The sequence below is a fragment of the Oryzias latipes genome, chromosome 22 (assembly GCF_053564925.1).
Source record: "Oryzias latipes strain Hd-rR chromosome 22, Olatipes_Hd-rR_3.1".
NCBI classification, from domain to species: domain Eukaryota; kingdom Metazoa; phylum Chordata; class Actinopteri; order Beloniformes; family Adrianichthyidae; genus Oryzias; species Oryzias latipes.
The window spans coordinates 18817887-18837500 of record NC_136258.1 but is presented as its reverse complement, the minus strand read 5'-3'; the positions used below and the strand labels follow the sequence as shown (position 1 = coordinate 18837500).

At 35.7% G+C, this 19614-nt stretch overlaps 1 protein-coding gene across 2 annotated transcripts in view; it reads left to right on the top strand.

Moving 5' to 3' along the window:
• ltk (leukocyte receptor tyrosine kinase) overlaps positions 1-19614 on the top strand; it is an 85129-nt gene that overhangs the window by 18399 nt on the left and 47116 nt on the right. Inside the window, exons 1-2 of one of the 2 annotated variants that reach the window (XM_023951854.2) lie at positions 6296-6482; positions 17725-17814. In XM_023951854.2, coding sequence (XP_023807622.1) covers positions 6425-6482; positions 17725-17814 — 148 coding nt within the window. In that variant the 5' untranslated portion in view covers positions 6296-6424. Of the gene's footprint in view, positions 1-6295; positions 6483-17724; positions 17815-19614 lie in introns of those variants that run through there. The other variant, XM_078940308.1, reaches the window with a different exon arrangement.

Here is a 19614-nt window from a genome sequence, read left to right as displayed (position 1 = left end):
GTTTATAGAAAAATCGTGAAAACTAGAAAAGTTAAATTTCCTGCAAAATTGCATGTGTAACAGCTACAGACAGTTGGAGCTAGGTAGTAAAACACTGAAGGGTTTTTTGAACACTACAGAAAATTTGGTTCCAATTTCCAGTAAAAATATATCATTAGTGCTGAACGAGTTAAAGAAAACTGTCTTAATGATGAAACTTAATTTTGATTACAAAAATTGTAATGTTCTAAATAAGTTAAATAAATTCAAAATTTGTTGGGAAAAACGGCCTTAGATATTGCAAAAAAACAAGATTTTTAGCTGCGATAAAATCATTTATGCATGGATCTTCAGCATTTACGTGGGAAGACAGATGTGCGCCCATATTTAACTGGCATTTTTACAAAGAAACCTCTCAAACTGAAACATGATCATTACATTAGATTATATTCAGAAACCCTTTACAATTGTACAATATACAAAAATGCATTTTTTTGTGTGTGTCAGTATTTTCCACAGTTTTTAATGTCAGATAAAAACCTTTATTTAATTTCATTAGAAAAAAGAAAAACTCTAAATTACTGAAAAAGATTATAAATAACTGAATGTAAAGCTGGGTTTAAATATCTGAATTGATTGAATAAATCTAAAATGAACTACCATTTTACAGTCAAACTAAAAGTTTTATTTATTTATATTGATCTCATTTTTATCTGTTTAGCAGCTATGCTTAGTCATTCTTTGGTAAACCCAACGTAGCAAAAATGCATTAAACATTTGCCAAACAGCCCATTTATCACATTGTTTTAAATCTCAAGGTTGTAATACATCTTAAAGATCACAGAACTATTGGGGAAACTTTGCACAACTCTTGTCATCGGCTACATATATTTTGGTGAATCCAATTACAGCTTCATAAATTGTAGATGTTTGAGCGGTCAGCAACACAAGCAGAGAAAAAAAAAAACTCTAAACAATTTGTGTCAGATCCCATTAAGTTGTAGTGGCCCTGAAATTCCAGACCAAGCCACATAAAATTAACCAGATGTACTTCTGAACCATTTTATTTGGGCCACTGCCTGCTGAGAAAGAGATCAAGAGGTTCGAGTTACCCCTCAGATGAGCCTGAAATGTCCCCGAGCAAAGACAGTCCTGCCGTTCCACTGTACGTGTTGTTTACTTAAAACAATGACATCCGTAACACTTTGATCAAAAGCCATCCACATGTGAGAAAAAGATTTGCTATTATCACGTGGCCAACAACAGCATGAAAGGCAAGAGAAGAAAAAGGAGGAAAATAACTTCTTGAACTGTTATTCTTCTCTGAAACATCAAGGACTCTTTTCAACCAGATGGTTAACCAAAACCAAAACTTGTACTTGTACTTGAAGCTACGTTGACAGCGCCTTAAGCAATATGAGGTTCCCTTTGTATGAGGTTCCGTTTGTGCCAAAATATTTTTTTTTGTCCACTGTGGGGCACGCACCCCGAGTTTGACGGTCGCCTGCCTAGAGGGGTATGCGTCCCGAGTGGACGGTCGCGTGCCCAGAGGGGTACGCGTCGTGAGTTTGTGTGATGTCTTATTGTTAGATTCATTTATTTGAATAGGGGGGACAGCGCATATTAATAAAAATTTCTTTCAATATGCCAGAGTTAGCCAAAGGGCTATTTTTCATCTGCAGTCCCTGGGAAGATGTTAAAAATCACCCTATAGGATCAAAGTAAAATCACATATTTACATAACATTACATATATATATTAATTAAATATTTTTACTGCCTTTAAACATCTATAATTATTGTGAAGAATAAAATTGACTACTTTGTGGATTTTCACCTACCTACCTATTGCAGGTAATTTTTGTAAGAATGTAAAGCGATGATGGAGTGATGACTGTATTTGTGACGCCTCTTGTAAATTGAGTGTTGAATGTCAAGCATTCTGAAGACATAAATGGAAGGAAGTAGAACGAGTCCCAGATCAGCAGTTGGGGATCACTTTGAGCTTCTTGAGGAGACATTTTTTAATAACACATTTTGTAATAAGATGACATCAATATGGCGATCCCCGAGAACAGAACATTCTGATGTTTCATTCAGTCTGAACTCAACTCAACTCAGTCCTGACTCTGATTATGGTTTGTACCATCTGACTACTCAGAATCATTAGTGTTTTGCTTGTCTTCTCTAAAAAAAAAAAAGAATTAATCCAATTAATTTAAATGAATCATTTTTGGATGTGCTTATTGCCATCCATTTGCAATTATCAGCAATATTTACAATACCATGTTTAAAAAGCAAGTCAGCATTCCACCTCACTCAAAGCCTCTGCATTCCCACGTGAATACAGTTTGATTAGAATAAAATTTCTTTTTATTAAAAAGAATATATATAAAAAGACAATTTACACTGATCTATGGCGTCAAAAAATGATTAAAACACATGAAGCATTCCATTGTATTAAGTTCAGCATTTTGAGAATATTTTTCAGCCCCAGACTGTTCTGAGGTGTTTTTACGGAACCAGTGACCTGACAGGAAAAAAATAGTTAAATCGTTCCCACAATTTATGATTTCGTTATCACGAAAAAGTATTTAGTTCCCACGAAATACTAATTAGTTTCCACTGACTAATTAAACCATTCCCACTGAAAATTAAAATTTTCCCTAGAAGTAGTATTTCGTTCAAACAAAAAAGTATTTAAAATGAAGAAAATCCTGAAAGCAGACTTTTTTTTCTCGTCTACTTTGGTAGATTTGCCAAGTTTCGCTTTGCAAAATGTATTACACTGCTTCCCTTAAATCATTTTTGTGAAAAAACACAAACCAACTCATGTGATAAGTCATTCAAAAACACAGATTTGAGCAATACTTTGATTTACAGGAGATACCTTGAAATTTCTGCCTGTGTATCTCATTACAGCGCATGGAAGACCCAGAGGATGTCTAGAGATTGGAGTTATTTATTTTAAAACATCGGTAATCCCGTCTCCATGTATGCGTTCATGAGATCATTCAGAGTCTCTCCCGGTATGGTGAGCCTCACTCCAGCTGCAAAAGCCGCTTTCCGTGTCACTGTGACCCACATTAGTTTGAGGAGGAAAAATAAAAACAAGAATGAAACTAGGGGATCCTTTAATTACAGTCTCGATGAGAAGAGAAAAAATATCACAAGATTTTGGAGGCCTGTATCAATTAATGATGCAATGGCAAAATCTATTTAATCTGTTATTGCTTTAAACCAGTTATCTTATTTACAGTAAATATGTAATTGGAAGTATTTAAGTTTATGTCTTGTTGTTATTAAATTAAGGGGTGTTACAAGTCAAAATTGTTCCGAGGGAACAAATTAATATTTTTTTTAAAATTCATGTCAGGTTATGGGCTCCGTATGTTTCAAACGTTCCATAAGATGGAACCTTTTTTTGGAACAGTTGTTCCATACAATTCAATCTCCCAATCATTCCATTTTAGTGTATGGAATTTACGAAGTCTGACTAACTGAATTATCTCTGACTCTTTTGTCTCGCTTAATGCACCTCATAGTTCTTTGCGCCTTATATATGAGAAAAGTTCCATATAAACCATTTATTGATTGGATGCCTTATAGTGCAGAAAATAAGGTATTTACATTTTTTGGTTAAAATAAACTGTTAATAATAAATTTTGGGGGAAAAACTTTGCAAAAAATGACTTTACATCGTTTTTTTAATCTACAAACCAAAATAAATTGATGTAATCATGTTAGTTGTGGAGCAAAGAAAGTTAGGACATCATTTTTTATTTTAATATCATTTCTCCAGCTTGCTCCTGTTCACAGTAGGAGAAAGATAATGTGGTGCCATTTACGGGGTTAACACATAAACATCAATTCTTTTGAAAAGACGATGATGGCAACTAGATTGGATTGAAACCAGTCTATTTTTGGAGCACAGGGATATGTCAGTAAATGATTTATTGCACAAACTATATTTACACCTTTGGAGATGGAGTGATCCAGTAAATGGGTCAAAAGGATTTGTTTTTCTAGAAACAATGATAAAGAGATGGTTTACAGATAAAACAAAGATATTAGGTTTTCTTGCAAAAATTTGACCAATAAAAATGCCAGAATTTTATGTTGAAGCTGGCTATTTTAACCCATTTTTTTAAACATTTTGCTAAGACATATCTAAATGGATTAGGTCGTTTAGTTATTCATTTTAAACAAAAAAAAAATTTTTTTTGGTTCAGAAAATCCTTACACTAATCATTTATTTATTAGTTACTTCAGTAATTCTCACAAGCACCAAAACCTTCCATTAATCATCCACCTTCACTCCCATTTCCTTCCTTCCTTCCTCAAAAACAAAACATATTGACTGTATAGTCTGTAACCAATAAATCATCCACTTTAGCGCTCTTTCTTTTCCAAATGAGAAGTTCTTGATACATGTATTTTCTATACTGCCCTTTGAAGCTACCTGTGACACCTGTCAGTGAAAGGTGCCATAGAAATATAATTTACTTATTTACCTTTATTTTTTAGGCCTTTTGATACGTTTTTTTGTTGGTAATTTAACAAAATACTTCACAGAAAGACATTTGTTTTCTAACCCTACTATCATGCATCTCCCAAAGCAGAATTTTATGACATCCGACTTGAACTGTTCTAAAAACGTTTGCATTTCAAATTCTTGCATTGCAAGCAGATTTCTTTTCAATTATCTAATCGATTTAACTCAATTTTATTTATGTAGCCCAATATTACAACAGTAGTTGTTTCAACAACATGAAATCTGTCATAAAATACAGTAGGCAATTGCTAAAATGACCTAAACAGAAACTGGGCATCTCTGCTCTTAGACCCTCCTTCTCAGTAAGGAAAAACTCCTAAAAACTCAAAATCAAAGTTTTATCACATGGTTCAAGTATATGTAATGTAATAATGTCACAAACCACGCATGTTTCCAGATATTGCTGTACCTAATGTTCTGTTCCTGAGTTCTTAATAAAAGAAATGCCAGTTGGAAACCATTTTCACCTTCAGCTAGAAAACAGTCAACATCATAAGTGGACTGACACATTTCCCAATTATCAACAGCTGTTTGTAGTTCAATAAAATAAGAAATCAGTCATCACACTAGTATACTCCACAGCACTGTCTCTGAATGTTAAAGCTTGGGTGACTAGAAATGCTGCATACTTACACAAAATAATATCATATTCCCTATCAAATTGAACAATATCAAAAATGTAAAAAGTTCTCAGAAAGAATTACTCACAGTGGAAAATTCTATTCGCATTAAGATTTCTGGACTGCTGCATTCTTGTTCCACAAGTAAAATAAAAAAATATTTATGAAGTTAAGGTTTTTTATCAAGAAATAAAACAACATATTCTTGGAAAATTTATTCATTTTAGCGTGCAAAACCTAAAAAGAAGAAACTGTTTATCACGTCTCAAAAATAAGCTTTTTTTTCCCCCATGTCAGTTTTTCGTCTGCTCCTGATTCACAATGGTTTGATAAGGAAATGGAAATTAAATTTTCAGGTTGATTTTATTTATGTGTCCTGCATCACAATAAATATGCCACAAGAACATGTTAAAAACACCATCAAAACACAATTTTCATTTGAGTGGTTCTTTTAGAAAGTACTTAATCTCTCTACTCTTGCTCTCAGCAACAGGGAGGGGAAGAGGGGGTGGGGCTGCTTTACACCATTAGAAACGGCACTAGTCCCGCTCTGCAGAAACTATGTCCCAGAAAATGATAAAGGTTTTTTTCCTTTTGGCTAAAAGAGGAAAAATCATAATTAAATGACCACTGAAACGCTTTTACAAAAGATAAAAAGAGGATCAGAGTGGGGACTTGAAGAATGTTTTTTTTTAAACCTTTGTATTAGAGCTTACTGGATCATTGCTGAAATGTCTCAATATTTGTTTATTACGTGACCAATACAAGTTCAAATCCTTTTTCCTCAAGAAAGACAGCTGAAAGGCTGTTCAGATTAACCTCTCCTGCGTTGCACATCCTTATGATTTAGAGGAATGAGAGAGAATACTGAGAAATATCGTTGGGGGCTGACTTTAGTCTGAAAAATGAACAGAAAATGTATCAGATTGACGTTCTAATGCTGGCTGAAGCCCCAAAACAAAATTCCCTAAACTCTCATTTTACGAATGTCATGTCAGTGGAAGCGCCCCCGGGCTGAGAGCCCCCCCCCCTCATATGTGGTGACAAAGAGGGGAGGCAGAGAGAGAAAGAGAGGAGGGCTTGGCTGGGCTGTCGTCACTGAGGGGGGCTGCAGCATCAGCATCACCACTCCGAGTGCGCAACTTGGACAAATAACTACAGTGTCCGAGGAGCCGCTGTGTGCTCTTAGAGGAGAGGAGCTCTGCGTCTCACTCCATGAGGGCGTAAATGAACCCAAAGCAGCGATTCCTGTGGATTCTGCCGCCTAACAGATGAAAGCCATGGCTCTGATGAAGAAACACACATTCCTGATCATCATGGGTTTGATAAGTGAGTAAAAAAAAATGGGTTGACTTTTATTTTTTACATTTATTCTTGCAATAAAAGTGTTGTTTCTCGTATGAAGTTTTCCATAAATGGCCCTATTAATTAAGTGGACTTTTATTGATGACATTTTTAAAGTCAGGGCTGCGCCGCATTACTGAGCCGCTGCCACTCTTTCCTGTCACCTCAGCTGTTTGTAACGCAGCCTGTTGCAGCTGGGTTCAGTCCGCGCATGTTTCTCAGCCTCACTGCCACGCACACATCCAGCCGTGGGCTTTCATCCACTCTGGAAAGGCAACGTCGGTGCAGTTGTCAAATTCATGAAGGCAGACTTGAAGGAGGAATGTAATTCATATTCATTTAGACTGCAGCAGCAGCAGCTTAGGGAGATAATTGGAGACTGGTCATCTAACAAATGTTTTTGGATCATGTTAAATAGGGTTTTATTCTGGAAAAGAGAATACACATTTCTTTTTGAAGTTTTACTGACAGATTTATGATTTAAAAATACATTTCTTTACTGGTAGTTGCAGGTTTAGTTTCTCCTTTCATGCTTGAAATGTCACATGAATGGCTTGACTGATAGTAAAGGCATGTGTGTCATGAGGACATATTACTTTTATGGGCTTCCATAGTATGTAGCATCTTCCCTTTGCATTTTTTTACAGTTCAATAATTTTTTGAATTCCCAGATTTTTTGCTTTTCTCTCATGTGTGATGCAAAACTACCTTTTTTGTATAGGTTTACATTTTATACCCCTTTAACCCCTTTTACCCCTTCAACCGTGCACCCTAAAGAGGGCAGCAGATAGCTTGCTCCGGATTTTCAAAGCACCACCTTTTACGTCAAAAAGTAAAGGAGCAAATAAGAGCCCTCTCACTTTGAAGTCATGATGGCTGCATCCATAAGTGGCTCTCTGCAGTCGATGCCAGACGTGAGAGTGCTCAAGGGGAGCTTTGCCAAAAATCACAGAATTAAGTCAGGTCTCCCCTTTCTCTCCAGGGCTAAATCATTGCAGCCTGGCAAAAGACAGCCTTCAAGAAACAGCCAGAAAATGAGTGTTTCGTTTGCAAAAATGAACAGTAAATTTTTTAACTAATCCAACAAAACACTCACCCTTTTGTCTTTATCATAATTGATACAAGTAAAGCAGGTTATATCCCCTTTTGTCTCATTCTGATTATCTTATGATCTAATGTAAAGGCGTTCCCAGCGGTCTTTTAATTAGGATTATGTCATTTTTAGCCAAAATCAAATAAACCTGTGGCGTTTTCTAGGACATAGTTTCTGCAAAGCGGCAGGAGTTAACGTGGGGTTGCTCTGTGCTAAGGGTGTGAAGGGACGCCGCCCCCCCTTTCCCTCCCCATTGCTGAGAGCTCACAGAGCTTGTGGCGCTCACAGCCTATTATTACACTACAAATAAGCTGTATTTCCAGCAGCATTGTTTTCGTCTGCTCCTGATTTACAATGATTTTAATAAAAGAAATAGAAATACTCAGAAATGCAGTTTTCAGCTAAATCTTTTGTAATATATGTTCCTCATTATTGGAAAAATGCTACAAGAACATATTAAAAACACAAATTTCATCAGTATTTAAAAGAGTGAACATTAGCGAACAAAATACCTATTTTTTTGTCCTTTGTTTTGCTTTTCTATGGTCTGTTGAAAAAGCACAAAATAAGTTTCTTTTCTCGCAGTCCATGTTTTCCATCTTCATGCAATAAACAGTTTCCTATTCTTCATAAGTACATAGTTTATTTTGATTGTTTTTAAAAACCTCATTTTTGTTTCATCTCACTGTGAGCTTCCGCTCTATTCCTCACTTCCTCCTCTTTTCATCCACCTTTTTTTCTTCTTTAAATTTTCATGTCAAATTAGTTTTTTCTTACTTGCCATTCAAAAGGATGAAATTTTGAAAACCCTGTTTGTTCCAGATAGCTTTAAGAATTTCATGCGAATGTGTTTTTTTTTTAACTTGTTCTGTCCAACAGCTGAGAACAGATGAGAGCTGAAGGCCTCTGGTGTTAGACAGATTTTACTATTACAACATGAGGTTATGAATCTTCTGACACACCAGGTGTATATTTAAATAAACCCCTTTTGTAATTTAGATTAATCTACAAAAGGGGTTTAGTCAAAAAGGGTTCAATTTGATGCTAACATTTAATACAAATACAGAAACTGTAAATGTGCTAACTTGCTTTTTTTGCCCCTTTTATTTGATAACAGCAACTACCATCACAAGGAAATAGGATGGTGAATGTTGCTATCGCAAGATAACAAATTTTGTTGTCGTGATAAGGAGATAATGAATATACATTACTCATTTCTCTACAATCAGCAGCAAAACAAAGCGGTTTGTCAGACAAAATGTACAACACCAGAAGAACCGATCAATTTAATTTAATTGCTTTAATCATAGACTAACTTAGGCTGAGGTTGTACTGATGCTGCTGGAAATAAACAACTTCATCGTCAATTGAGGAGAAGGTTGGCCTGGCTACATTACTATCTCAAGGCCTCTTTATCACTAGAAAAAAACGAGTTTGATCGTGATAACAAGATGGTAGATGTTGTTACTACAAGAAAGCGGGAAAAAAAACAAATGAAGATGTGGTTACTCTAAAAAAACAGAAAAAAAGATAGATGTTCGCACGAAGAAATAGCAAAAAAGGTAGCTGTCGAGAAAAAAACAGGGAAAAAGAAAGGTAGATGTTATCTTGAGAAAACAAAGATATGTCGTTCCACAAGAAAATGAAAAAAGAGGTAGATGTTATCACAAGGAAACAGAAAAAAAGGTCGATGTTTTTATCACAAGAAAACTGCTTTTCTATTTTTACAGGTCAGTCAACGTTCGGTCAACTTTTCTGTCATTGCATCTCCAGGATAGACATCCATTGTTGTTTTGTTGTTTCCCTGCAGGATAATAAATCCTGTCTTCTACTTTATCAGAGTCAACGTAACACAAACCTTTCCAACCTTAAAGAGTCAACCAACTGTTAACAGCCTTTTGTTAGATCCTCAAGTCAGCAAAATGACATTTAAGGCCAAGTTCTTGAAATAAATCAACCTCCGAGCAACAAGAAACACCTGACTGTAACATTTATGAAGAGAGGTCACATAAATCTATAGAAAACTGATTTAAATGAGACGTTTTCTGTTTATCATTGAGGAATTTAGTGTATAACTGGAACCCTTTTCTGCATTAGTGCAGTGTTTCTCTTTTGATAGCTTCTGCAGTTATAACAACACTTACAACTGAGTCCTGTTTTTTCTTCAAACAAACGGAATATTTTCTTTTTTCTGCTGTTCATTTGCATCTCAGTGTGTTCCAGAAGATTAAAAAAGTCTGTGCTGTGCAGTTGCAGGTTATTTTCTTCATGCTTTCATCCCTTTCAAGTTTCAGAATTTCATCAACTTTTATTTGAACCTCTATGTTTCTGACACTAAATTGCTTTTCTTTGACCGTCTCTGAAAGCGCAGTTTAATGTCAAGCGGTAACCTTTAAAATTTGGACGGCAGAGCATAAAGTAGTCTGACCTGCTTATCTTTTTTAATTTTTTTCAATGCTGACTCAGCATTATCCACATTTTTTATTGTTCATTTTTGAAGATTTTCCCTCAAGCTGCATTCCAATCATCTTCTGATCTATTGTTAAAGCATTCCCAGAGGTCTTTTAATAATGATTGAGCCGTTTCTAGCCCCAGTAAAAACAAACAAACAAACATTGTTTTCTAGGACATAGTTTCTGCAGAGTGACCGTAGTTCATTAGAAATTCACCTCTGAGTTGTGGGCGGGACTTTAAGCATGAAGCAACCCCGCCCCCTTCCCTTACCACCTTGTGGCCTGTCAAGCATATTTACTACGTAACATTTTTTTTTCAAACTGCATTTTTTCCTCTGCTCCTGATTTACAACGATCTGAATAAAGAAATGTTCATTTAAGTAGTTTTAAACCTAATTTTCTTCATGTTATGTCATCCAACATCAGACAAATGCCACAAGAACATGTTAAAAACAACAAAAGCACAATATTCATCAGAGTGGATCTTTAAAGGATGCCGGCCGTGACCTACTCTCCTCTGTAGCTTTTGAATCTAATTACTGCAGGCAGAGTGCACTGCGGTTCACGCGCACGAGTCAGTTCATCAGTCCAGAGATTCAATTTGACTCCTTGTAGTTCAGGCTTTGACATGAACACAAACTCACCTCCAGCATTCACATGCTGTTTTAATTTGATTTTTTAGGCCAGTTTGTTCTTGAAATGGATCTTTAAAGGGGGTGTGGCAGGGGTGGAAAAAAGGAACAAAACATCCAAGCCTGGTTCTATCTACATCTAAGAAGAAGAAAAATCTTATCAGTCTGAAGTATGCCATGGAATATTTGATCTCCAACATCTCGCTGGAGTCAGATGTCTTGCTGGGTTTTTTATGAGTAGTCCGTTATTTTTTTTTTTTTTTCTTGCATGCCTTATGTGCTTCAGGACACATTTCCTGGTGTTTTCACCCTCCATCTGTTTTTTTTCCCCTTTGAGCTCTTTGCACCTTTTGCTATCCATCGTCTGAACAAATCCACGGGCTGTAATCTGACGAGACAAGCGAGAGGGTTTCCTCCCGTGTCCTTGTGGGAGCGTTGCTGGGTGAGAGAGGGTTGTCTGCTGTTCAGGTGCAGTTGGAGCATAACGATATCTCCAAATCCACAAGAGAGGATCAAAGTTAGGCCTCTGGCTTGTCGCTCCCATATTTTTTAGCCGACACAGAACCAGCCGGCTGTGCTCCTCTTGATTTTAAAAGTGCCTTTCTGTCAAAGCAAAGGTTGCTTTAAAGTTCCACTCCAATCATCTTTAGATCTATTTTTTAAAGGGTTCCCTGTTGGACATTTAATAATGATTATGCCTTTTTAGCCAAACTAGGACATAGTGAGAAATTCTCCTCTGGGTTGTGAGTAGAACCCTTGGCACAGAGCAACCCCGCCCCTTTCCTGTCACCCATAACCGAGCTCTCTGTTCACGCCCTCTTCTGCTAGCTATTAGCCCCTCACACCCACAACCTAACATTACTGGTGCAACAAAAATGACAAGCATTGTCGGATCCATCTGTACAATTTTGAGCCATATGCCAGCTGAGACTTTTTTTCAAACTTTTTTTTTTTTGTCTTTTTATATTTGAATAAAGAAGCTCTCAGAAATGCAAAATATGTCCTCCATGATAAAAAAAATGCCACAAGAACATTTTAAAACCACCAAAGACTTTTATTGGAGATATTGGACAAAAATGAAAAGCATATACTATAAAAGGAAGCTGATGAAAATGGAACAGACTGGAAGACAGTTTATCTGTGTAAAAATGTAAATCATAAAGCTGAGATAAGGGTAATGTTTTTACTTTGTTGCTAGGGAACCAAAACCCTGCCAAATGCATTGTGGGTTTTACTGCTTTAAAATAAGGCACAAAGAAGGAAGAAAAATTAGCAGTTTTATGGGCGCGTCTGCTAACATGTACAGTAGAGACAGAAATGATGAATAAAAGGATCCTCCGCGTGTTGCTTTTGGAAGGAAATGTTGCTCTGAAAGTCTTCAAATGAAATCTTTGGCGCTTGAATCGCAGTCTGATACAAGCTCCAGTCTCTGGTGGATCACAAGCATCTGGATAATTACATCACTTGAAAAAGTGACCATGACGGATGAAACTGTGACAGGAAGCTTGTCGAGTCCTCCAAGCTGGGTTTCAGCAGGTCAAAGCAAACTGATGAGCTGTGTTTCTTCAGAACAGATGGCATGTCGTTTAATTTTGTGATTTATTTAAGCAAAACGCTAAGAGGCTCTGTGTGTCGGAAGATGAGCGGAGATTTATGGGCTTACTTTATGCTGTTTTGCTCTTTGTTTGCCCAATTGTTGCTTTTTTTTTTTTTTTTTTGAGGGGAAACTGTCAGAGCTACCAAACCAGCTTTCACGAAACCTAGGAAAGGATTGGAAGCAGTTATTCTAAGTCGATCAGCACTTCTATTACTAAAGTTCCAAAACATATTACTGGATAAAAAAAGAAGAAGAAGATGCTCTCTGAATTGTTTCTACTCTAAAGCAGTCTGGAAAACAAGACAGCTTTTATGAAATTACACAAAACTCTGAATAACAATTCTTGCTCTACTACTTTTGTTTTAATCCTAATTTTTGTCATTTTTTTTTCCTGTGGAGCAAGTTAATCAAGTTATAAACTTATAACTTACATAGTTATTAAACCAATCAGATACAGTGCCTCAATAAAAGCATGGGGTTTCAGGTCAAATGTTTGAAACGTTTGATTGACAGATTCTCTTGCCCTTGATTTTAAGTGGAAGGGGTGTGGACTTTCAACAAGCTAACTTCAACAAGCAACTAAATGGACTTAATTTCTTTGGAATCAGTAGCAATTAATTTTCTATGGGTGATGTCACACCCACTCAGTCCAGTTCTCACATACAGTCAGTGGTTTCAACTAGAACGAACATTATAGCCATATTTTTATGAATATACTACGTTTGTGTTTCTGTGTAGCGTGAAAAAAATACATCTAAAGCAGTAAAAAAAAAAGCTGTTTTGATAGTTCAAGGCTAGGTTTTTTTCATATTCTGATATATTCATTTCTTTGGCTATGACGCTCAATGAAACGAATAAAAAAAGACCCTTTGATAGAAGGAAGATTTCAGTAAAAATATATTTTTCAAATTGAATGAATGCCATAATTAAAAAAAAAAATTAAAACAAGACAATTTAGCCAAAGTTTTGTTTCTGTAAAGAACTAGTAAAAGCCACAGAACATCCATTCTGGCTTTTATTAAACATGTCATACTGCAGGAAGCAATGCTGAAACTGACTGTTAAAACAAATAACTCTGATAGGCTAGGCAGCCGACTCCTGTTAACTTTTGAATCTCTCTGGGGAAAGTGTTGCCTTTAATTGGTCACAGGAGTCTTTGGGTTTCAGTCATGCCTCAGGAATCACATGAGAGTAATGCTAGGTCTCTGGTTGTTTGATCTCCACACAAAAACTGTTTTCATTTCCTTTTCGTACTGAATGAGTGCTGGACTTGATGCATGTTGATAAGCTGCTGGGACAACATCAAATATCATTATGGTAACTGGGGTAAAAGCAGGCTAGATACTGCTAACCAACAGAGTTAACACATAAATATCATACATGCACAGGTACATGTACTTCAAAGACCCATTCTAATGAAGAATGAGTTTTCAGTGTTCTTAACATGTTTCTGATGAGTATTTATTTATTCAAATTGTTGCAGACAAAAATAAGCCGTTTTAATAAAAGAGCTTATTTGTGACGTGAAAAATACACTGGGTGAAGGGAAGTGGGGCGCGGTTGCTCTACGGCTTGGTAACAACTGAGAGGCCCAATTCTAGTACTGCCGCTCTGCAGAGACGATGTCCTCAAAACAACACAGGTTTCTAGATGTTGGCAAAACGGCATCCTCATAATGAAAAGAGCACTGAGAATGCTTTGAAAATGGATCAAAAGATGACTGGAGTGGAACTTTAGTGACCCTTTAGGTATATTAGTGACGTTCTGTGGTCACTTAACTTTGTTGTCATCAACTGGCTTCTGGTCAGATGTGCATTTTGAACTTAAATCAATAGGGGAGGGGGTGAATTTTAATTTCATTTAAGGAAAAGAATATTGCCAAACTTTACAAAAAAGATTGATCAGGTTATTCAAATATCAGAAAAATCTATAAAGATCTTTGGATGACACATGTTGTCCCAGTATATCTTATTGCTTTTCCCTTAAACGCTCAAAGAAAGAAGGACCAAATGTTTCTTTTGGTCCTTCTTTCTTTGGTCCTTTGGCTTCAGATAGAAACGCTGATTCTTCTTAAAATTTCTTTCCCATTTTTGTTCTATTTGTTGATTTTCTTTATTATATTTTCATGTGAAGTTAATGTTAGGTTTACCAGTTTGGTTTTTTGTCATGTCAGGTCTCCTGTATTGGCATCGTTTTTGTGGTTTCCATATTTTGTTTAGTTTTATTAGGGTTTATACGTATGCCATCATCTCCTGCCAGGAACAGGTGAACTGTGCAAGTGTTCTAGTGTTCATATTTAAATTTAACAGGAAAAACCAATGGCTGCAAGGTATGGACGGTATGGATGGCTGCCCCGGTTCAAGTCCGAGCTTGAAACAGAACATCAATGGGGGACTTTCTGTGTGGAGTTTGCATGTTCTCCCCATGCATGTGTGGGTTCTCTCCGGGGACTCCAGCTTCCACCCACCTCCCACATGCTTCATAGGTCAATTGGTTAATCTAAATTATTACAGATGTAAAATTACAGCTCAGAGTTTTTTTCAACTTTGAAGTACAAAAAAGTAAGAAATTATTTGTTAAGGGAAACAAAATATGGCCAAATCAATGGATTAACAAAAACATGTGTGGTAGGGCAGTAAAGTAAAAGGAAGCTAAAGCTGTAGAGATATACAATTACAAATATTAGCCAAAATCCAAAGGTTTTTCGGTCTTAAATCACAATATCTTTTGAGAGCTCAGCAGTGTTTACATGTTTCTGTGTAAAGCAGAAAACTGAGCCTCTTCCATCCCAAAATATTTCCCTGTTCTGACAACCTTGACAGAACAGCAGACGTTAATCAAAGAAATGCATTGGCAGACGTCGAAGCTTATAAGGTCCACTTTATTATAAAAAAGAATACTGAAGAGACCCTGATGCCTTCATCTTTTACTTTCATTTTTTTCTTCAAAGCTGACGAATGCAGAAGAGAAACAAAAAAAAAGTTTCAAGCCTGTGGGGATAAATTAACAATTATCAGTCCAAGTTTTAACAGCAAATGCAAATGTTTCCTTCTCACATTTTAGTTTTGAAAATCTTTTCCTTCATTTCTTTAAATCTATAATTAACAATGAGCAGCTTGGCTGCAATTCAGCTACGTGACCTTTCCCCCCTGCAGTGAGACCCCTAACTAAATTTGATAAAAAGTCATTTCAACTTTTCATTTTGTGCTGCTTGACTTGCTTGACCTTGCCTCACAGGCACCAGAAAACAGACACGTTACTGTTCAGAGATCAGTGCTAGGATCATGTTGCAGTGACCAGCTGAGGCGGGATCATCTCCTTCATTGTCTACTCGTCATGCTAGTTAGCATGTTGAATGTCATGTCACATGCAAATTGATTAACCCTTTTGCTCCCTTCACAAAAGTAAGACCTTTTCCTACCAATGATGGTGAGGAAACTGTCTTTATGTTTCACTAGAACAAAAAAGCAACAAGCTAAATGCTGCAGTACATTTTTTCATTATTTAGTGGGCCAAGAATAACTAACATTTTTCATTAGTCGTGATTTTAAGATTATTCAATTCATTTTTCATTTCTTAATGAAGTCCATCCTAACAGTTTTTAGATATTTGACCACACAGATCCCCCAGAATTCCTCAGTCTCTTTACTCTGTTCACTTAGTTTTATTTCAAACCCTGACATTTTTAGATGTTTCCTTTTCAGATGTTTATATTAAATAATTTTTTAAATTTTATTTATTAAACAAATCTACTCCTTTTTACAATTCTAGTTTATATTCAAATGTTATTCATTCAATTTCATTTAAAAACTTGTTTTTTAATGTCTTTTGCAATTGCTTTTAATGTTTTTATTCATGTTTTTATTTTATTTTTTGAAACAACATCTTTAGTGTTTCCTTGCTCTGTGTTGATTTTAATTTATTCAGTTTAATCCTTATTAATTCTGTTTTATTTTGAAAGTTTCTCTGTTCTGTCTTTATTTTTTTATGTGTTTGAATCTTACCACCATTAAGCGCACAGGAAAACCTTTGTGTTGTAAAAGTTAACCTGAAAGACAAACAAAAGACGGTGGTTTGATTTTAGAAGAATTGAATCAAAAGGAAAATTGAATTTTGAGTTAATGACATCATTAGTATCTTTAAGGAAATCAACAAATTGTATTAAAATACCAATCTAGTTTGACCCGTTCACTAATTTCAAATGTATCATTCAAGCCAAAACTCCACTTAATTTAGCATTACCTTGATTGAAAAACACTGAAGAATATTTATTTTATATCATCAGAAATGAAGTCAAGCATGTAGAGGTTATTCTTACATTCTAAGCATACTAGTTGCAAAAAAGGAGAGAGACTTCCTTTTCTGCCAGAATATACCGTCAGGAATTTAAGCCACAGAATTCTTTTTTAAATCAGAAAATGCAAATGTCTGTATTGATCTGCAGTACGAAAGACAGAATTTTTTTTTAAAGTGCAGTTTAGTCAGATGTCCTCTAAAATCCATTTTTCATAAAGAAAAGCTTTAATATCAAAAATTAAATGTGATGTTCCAGAAAAGAAGCTGCATGCGAGAGGACTAAAACCAAAAAGTTAACTTATTTGAAATATGTTTTTGGTGGCTAATATATAAGTATACCAGGAGTTCACAGTTTTGCTGTTGTTTAATCCATAAAGTGTAGGCTTTATTTTATTTCATTTCAGCCTGAATTGACTTCTTTTTTTATCCTCAGGTCAAATTCTGGTATTTTTCAGAATAGAAAATCTGCTATTTTAATACTTTACATTAACACCTTTAACTTTTGTCAAAACTTCAGGTTTGATTGCAAATCAACATAGAGATTATCACAGAAGAAATCCATCAAATACTCACGCAGGACTTACACAGACAACTACTGATGAACTGATGCTTCCCAAAGCAGATTCTACACTGAAATGAACCAATAGTGAGCTACGACAGCGGTAATTAATACAGTAGATGTACAAGAAAATAGCGAAACCCAAGTGACTAAGATCATTATAACCTTAACCAATCAACATGATAAAAGCTGCACTGAGAATTCTGAAGTTATTTGTTTTTTTTTGTATTAATTTAACATTGGAAAACCTGATTTGTAGAAAGGAGACCTCCAACAGCTTCAGACAAGTCTTTGTTGAGAAGTCTTTTGTGCAACAGCCATACCAAATGTTCCTTAAAAGCGACACAATGGAACAAAAATGAAGATAAACTTGGATAAAACACCCCTTTGAACGTACACAAATATTATTAAGATTAGACCATTGAAATAAATCAAGCTGTGGGATAAATTAAGGAAGTGTATATTTTATGTATATTTTCTAAGAATAGAACTCATTTCAAATGTGTGCAGCTCTGGTATAGATCTGTAAAAATAGTGTGTGAAGGCAATAAAAGGTGAGAATTACCGTATGATGACCTTCACACATCTTCTCTGCAGTAAGGAGCACCTTCCCCGTCTCGTCTGACACGTTCCAGGAGGATTTCTCCGATCAGCTGTTTGACTCTACTACAGAAGATGACAGACAAAGTAAGAGCTTGTTCTAAGATTCTTTTTATTGAATCTAAACTGCATAAATTGTTTGCAGTAATGACAAAATAATAATATTTTAATAATCCTCGATTAGATGTGCTAAAAACAAAATAGTTTTGTAGAAAACATCTGTTATTTTTAGCTAACTAACAGTAGTGAAATTGGCTTTCAATAAAACCACCAAATAGGGATTGGCCTCATATGTGAACACATTTTACCCAGAAATATTTCTCTGGCTGTCTGCTATATTGGCTGTTTCCTTTTCAGTAATCACATGATGCCTTTCATTCTTGTTAATCAGTCCTCATCCCCCTCATACTCTCATTGCTCAACTTTTACAAAGACTCTTTCTGTTTGGCTATTTAACAGATGTTAACTTTGAATTTAATTTAGCCAAAAATTAAAACCCATGTGCCAAATTAATGATTTTTATGAGGGGTACACTGTGTAAAAATGATTTAAAGTGAAAAGATGAGGCTTTTTAAAAACGTTTTCCTTTAATTTAATCATACACTTATTTATAATATTCATCCTTAACCATACATGTTCAGATTGAAATAGAAATATTCAATACTTTTTTATAACGTCATAGAACTTGGTCACAGTTTTTTCCCCTTGTACGTGACACAGGATACGTTCAGAAATAAGCTCAAAGTGAGGGGATCAGCTTTAGCAAATGTTTGGTAAAGACTTATAATAAACAGAATAACTGGGAAACATTAGATTTTATTTGCTTTTGACAAAAGAATATGAACAGTGACAAAAATAATGTTCATTTTTGACATTGTAGCTGTTATTTAAATAAGAGTTACCATTGTGGGTCTCTGTGGGGTAGCGGTCACTTCCTGTTGTGATCTTTTAACAGATCGAATGGCGTATACTTATTTAGCACTTTCTACCCTCTTTCGAAGGCCCAAAGCTCGTTAGAGTCACAGTCCCATTCACCTACGCACACACACATTCACACACTGATGGCGGCTCCGCTGCTGAACACTGGCTCCAACATCCCACCAGAGGCAAGGTGGGGTTTAGTGTCTTGCCCAAGGACACCTCGATACATGGGCGTGCAAGGCGGGAATTGAACCTGCAATATTACGATCATGGGTTGACTGCCCTGCCACTGCACCAGGGCCGCCCCATTGATACCAACTTGAATTATTTTCTTACTTTATTAATCCACTATTTTAAAAATAGATGTTGCCATTTAATGCATTGTTAATGGGTTAGCTTAATTTAATTTACATCTGCAATTCTCCAATCAAGAGCTGCACAAGCAAATTACACCTTTGTCATTCGCTTGAATTCCCTATTGAATTCAATGACTTTATGTTCTTTATGAGTCATGTTTATTGCACAATTACCGGTATGAATCCCATTGAGATGACTATTGTTTTAAATATTGGACTATATAAATAAAATTGAATTGAATTGAATTTGTGATCAAGGACAGCCTATGTCCGAATTTCCTCCATACACCCTAACTACTGAAAAACGATATAGTGCGGGACTATGTGGTTCCCGGGATCTTAAAAGTAATTTGGACACCATGCTAATGAATGTGCTAATGCTAATAAACCTAATGAATACAAACTTTTTCTATGACTATGTATGAATGCACTGTGTCATCTGATGGTTTATTATGAAAAACATTGCAATAAATGTTTTTTTTGCAATAATTGTTCAAACTCAATGCATTATGGTTTCTACTCCCCAATCTACTGAGCGTTGATCCACACTGTTTTTTTTACAGAGACTTTTAGGTGATTTCTACAAATCTGCACTACATAATAGCAAATG